Raw genomic sequence first — 4,234 nt, 5'->3', positions numbered from 1 at the left:
AAAAAAAAAAAAAAAAAAAAAAAAAAAAAAAAAAAAAAAAAAAAAAAAAAGACTCCCTCCCCTAAAAAGAATACCATTACCATGAACAGATGAACAGGTGACTACTAATGGAGACTACAAAGCATGATTTGAAAGGGTCATTTTGTAGTCAACATGACTACATGCCTGCTCTTACCACTGAGCGACACCTGAGCCCCTCACTGGGGGATTCTAGGCAGGGCAGCTGCTACGCAGTGCCCGGCGACCTCGCTGGCATGTTCTGGCAGGTACTCTGGATTTATGTGTCCTAGAGAAGGACCTCACGCAGATTATCCAACAGGTCTGTGGAGCTGATGAAATTGTGAGTTGGACCCAATGGACAGACGTGCCAGCGAGATTGGGTGGGTTACGGCCATGCTTGACTAACAGGAAGCCGGGGGTCTTCAAGGGTCACCCCTAGCTGGAATAGCCAATCAGTCTGCGTGGTCGAGCCTGACTGCCCCTCCACTTTTGATTTGCACTGGAGCTAGGATGAAGACCTGGAGAAGAAAGAGGCTTCGGAGTCTACGGGGACAAACAACGCCCCAGTGGTGCCCAAGGTCTTGCAAGGCAATGGCGACACCAGCAGCCACAATTCTTGGAATATGCCCTGTTCCCTGCCCCGCACGCCAGGCCCTCGGCTCGGGGAGGACATGGAGGCCTACGTGCTGCTACCCGCACCCCGAGAGCACATGGTGCAGTGCCGCATCGTCCGCAACAAGCATGGCATGGACAAGAGCATGTTCCCCTCCTACTACCTCTACCTGGAGGCGGACGACGGAGTGGCTGTATGCTTCAGCCCCGGCGGCGGGAGGCTTCACACTGGAGGGGACAGATATGGGAAACAAGCCCCAACTTCGAGGGTTATGTCCCTCCCTTTTTTGGACAAGGTTAAAAATTTCGGGAGCCAGACGTGGTGGCGTAAAACTCTAATCCCAATAATCCTTGGGAATGGCGGCAGGGAGGGTCAGGGGAGTAAGGACAGCTGAGTTCAAGGCCAGCCTCCTGAACTAATGAGACACTGAAAAAACTAAAAACAGAGCCAGGTGGTGGTGGATCCTTTAATCCCCCACAGTTGGTAAACAGAGGAAGGCAGCTCTTTGTAAATCATGAATTCCAGACCAGCCAGGCCAACAACAGGAGCCCCTTTCAGCAACTATTTATTTATTCATTTATTTATTTATTTAGGACTCAGACCTGTGTCTCATAGTTAGGACTTGACAGCTCCAAGCCCTGCCCACCTCAGTCTGCCAAACTTTTTAGAGCATGTTTCTTTAGGTCCTCCCTTCCCTATAACCAAGCCTTATCCATTCCAGAGTCAGTTCACATTGACCTCACCCCCTTCCCCTTGAGATGAGTGGGTCCCTTCGGCCTCCCAAACACCACCAATCCTGGTATAAGCTAGGCCTTCGAAGCAGTTCCATTCTCTAGCTAAGCCACGGCCCTCTCCATCTGACCAAGTCTTCTCCCAGTGAGGTCTCCACCTCCTCCTGAGAGAGTCATAGACAGTTTAGAGCTGTGTTCAGGACCCTGGCTCTAGCAGGTGTCAAAGGTCAGTCCTGAAGTGTCTTCTCTGGTCTGCAGCATTTCCTTCTGGCAGGGCGGAGAAGGAAAAGAAGCAAGACCTCAAATTATCTCATCTCCCTGGACCCCAAAGACATGTCTCGCAACGGGAACAACTTTGTAGGTAAAGTTAGGTAGGTGAAGCCTTTTTGGTGTGTGGCGCTCCTGGCATGTGGGTGAGGCAACAGGTGGCAGGAAGTCACGAGAAAGACAGGCAAATGGACTACATTTCCCAGCAGGCCACAATGTACGAAACTGGACCTGCACCAAAGTCTGATGGGTTTTGTAGTTCTGCAGATTGTATTTCCATAGCTGGAAAAGAAAAACCTTGAAAGCTTTGGGTATCATGAATACAGGCTGGCATTTAATATGTTTAGGTTTTTGATAGGCCGAGGGCTGGGACCCCTCAGTTCCTGTGGGGAAAGAGGAATAGCGTGTGTGAGTTCTTGCTTCCTAGATGGAAGAGGGTTCTCAATAGTCGATGTAGGATGCTAGAATGACACCGAGGAATCAGAGGGCTGGGACTGTGATTTTTTTTTATTTTCCTTAGAAGATGGGTTTGAGAAACACTTAACACAGAATAACAATCACTGTCACGGTTGTTATTGCTCTGTCCACTGCTCTCCTGGGGCAGATCCAATGTCTTGGGCACGAAATATACCATCTTTGATAACGGGGTGAATCCTGAGTGGAACTACTGGATTCCAGACAACACCCGGATCAGAGAGGAGCTGGGAGTTGTATGTTATGTAAGTATACTGGAGGGGCAGAAATGAGGGGTGCCAATAAGTGAGACACCATAAGGAGCGAGGCCAGCTGGAATATAATCTAATTAATCCTCCCAGGAAACCAATGTCTTGGGATTCCGGGGGCCTCGCAAAATGACCGTGACCCTTCCAGGAATGGACAGCCAGAAGCAGAGGATGAGAGTTCAGCCACAAAGTGTGAGTGTTTAGGGCGGAAATCACAGCACTAAGAGAGGAGATGGGCTAGGAAATCCCGTCATAGATCTCGACTTTGTCAGGGTCCTATCTCAGGCAGGGAAGACTAGAGACTCAAAAATGCTGGGGCTGAGGCGGGGGCTGGGGCTGGCGAGATGGCTCAGTTGTTAACACACATGTGCTGCCCTCCTAGAGGAAGAGCAAAGGCAGAGCTCGTGAGTCTGTGGCTAGCCCCGTCTAGAGATCTAGTTCCAGAACAGCCAGGGCTACTTAGTAAGACCTTGTCTTTAAAAAAAAAAAAAAAAAAAAAAATTGATCCTAGCATTCAGAAGGCCAAGAAGCAAGTGGATCTCTGTGAGTTTGAGGCCATCCTGGTCTACAGAGAAAGTTCCAGGAGTCAGGGTTACATAGAGAAATTGTCTCAAAAAACAATAAATTTCTGGTTGGTTCCCTTGTAAGGTGGCTCGCGACTACTCTAGCTCCAGCGGACCTAACATCCTCTTCTGGCCTTTGAAGACAGCTGCATTCACACACACATAATCCACATATGCAGACACATATATATTACATTTAATCAAAAAATAATTTTCTTTTTTTGAGACAGGGCTTCTCTGTTGTAGCCCTGGCTGTCCTGGAACTCACTCTGTAGACCAGGCTGGACTCAAATTCAGTGACCCATTGTCTCTGCCTCCCAAGTGCTGGGATAAAAGTGTGTACCATCGGGGGCTGGAGAGATGGCTCAGTGGTTAAGAGCATTGCCTGCTCTTCCAAAGGTCCTGAGTTCAATTCCCAGCAACCACATGGTGGCTCACAACCATCTGTAAAGAGGTCTGGCGCCCTCTTCTGGCCTTCAGGCATACAGACAGAATATTGTATACATAATAAACCAACCAAATAAATAAATAAATAAAAGTGTGTACCATCGCCACAGTTTAGGCTTGGCCACTTTGAAACTATGTATAACAACGTTTGCACAAGAGAGTACACATAATGACCTGTGTGTGATTGTGAGTGTCAACGTTTGCACAATAGAGTACACATAATGACCTGTGTGTGATTATGAGTGTCTGTTCATAAGTTGTAAATAATTTTTGCATAAATGTGTATATAAAATTTATCTCTGGAGCAATACACGTAGTATTGAAGATACAGAAATCACCATGGGAAAGGCAGTAAGAATTCCAAAGCTCAGGGAAGAGATCTCTCATTCTGTCTGTTCTGCACACTCATGCATTCTTGAAAGTTCACAAATAAGAATCAAGTAACTAACAACAGTGTTTTGAACTTGACTGTCGAGAAGTCACCGCAATCCTGATAAAATGCTGTTTACATTCATACCAATAAACAAATTAGATGGTGAACTCAAGGACCAGCTACAAAATGAAAATATAAAATACCAATTACAAGCCAGGTGGTGGCACACACCTTTAATCCCACCACTCAGGAGGCAGAGGCAGGAGGATCCCTGTGAGTTTGAGGCCAGCCTAGTCTATAAGAGCTAGTTCCAGGACAGGCTCCAAAGCTCCAGAAAAACCCTGTCTAGAAAAAAAGGAGAAAAAAAAAGCCGGGCGGTGGTGGCGCACGCCATTAATCCCAGCACTCGGGAGGCAGATGTAGGTGGATCTCTGTGAGTTCGAGACCAGCCTGGTCTACAAGAGCTAGTTCCAGAACAGGCTCCAAAACCACAGAGAAACCCTGTCTCGAAAAATCAA

At 47.5% G+C, this 4,234-nt stretch overlaps 1 protein-coding gene across 1 annotated transcript in view; it reads left to right on the top strand.

The window, feature by feature from the left end:
- The window catches only part of Tulp2 (TUB like protein 2), a 9,747-nt gene that overhangs the window by 4,565 nt on the left and 948 nt on the right, over nucleotides 1-4,234 (top strand). Inside the window, exons 6-10 of the mRNA XM_050121305.1 lie at nucleotides 215-340; nucleotides 510-806; nucleotides 1,603-1,715; nucleotides 2,216-2,330; nucleotides 2,427-2,525. Of these exons, the coding sequence (XP_049977262.1) occupies nucleotides 215-340; nucleotides 510-806; nucleotides 1,603-1,715; nucleotides 2,216-2,330; nucleotides 2,427-2,525 (750 nt within the window). The remainder of the gene's footprint in view (nucleotides 1-214; nucleotides 341-509; nucleotides 807-1,602; nucleotides 1,716-2,215; nucleotides 2,331-2,426; nucleotides 2,526-4,234) is intronic.

This window comes from Alexandromys fortis, unplaced genomic scaffold (genome assembly GCF_014885135.2).
Source record: "Alexandromys fortis isolate MF-2015 unplaced genomic scaffold, M_Fortis_MF-2015_v1.1 scaffold_161, whole genome shotgun sequence".
NCBI classification, from domain to species: domain Eukaryota; kingdom Metazoa; phylum Chordata; class Mammalia; order Rodentia; family Cricetidae; genus Alexandromys; species Alexandromys fortis.
This window is presented reverse-complemented; position numbering and strand designations above follow the sequence as displayed.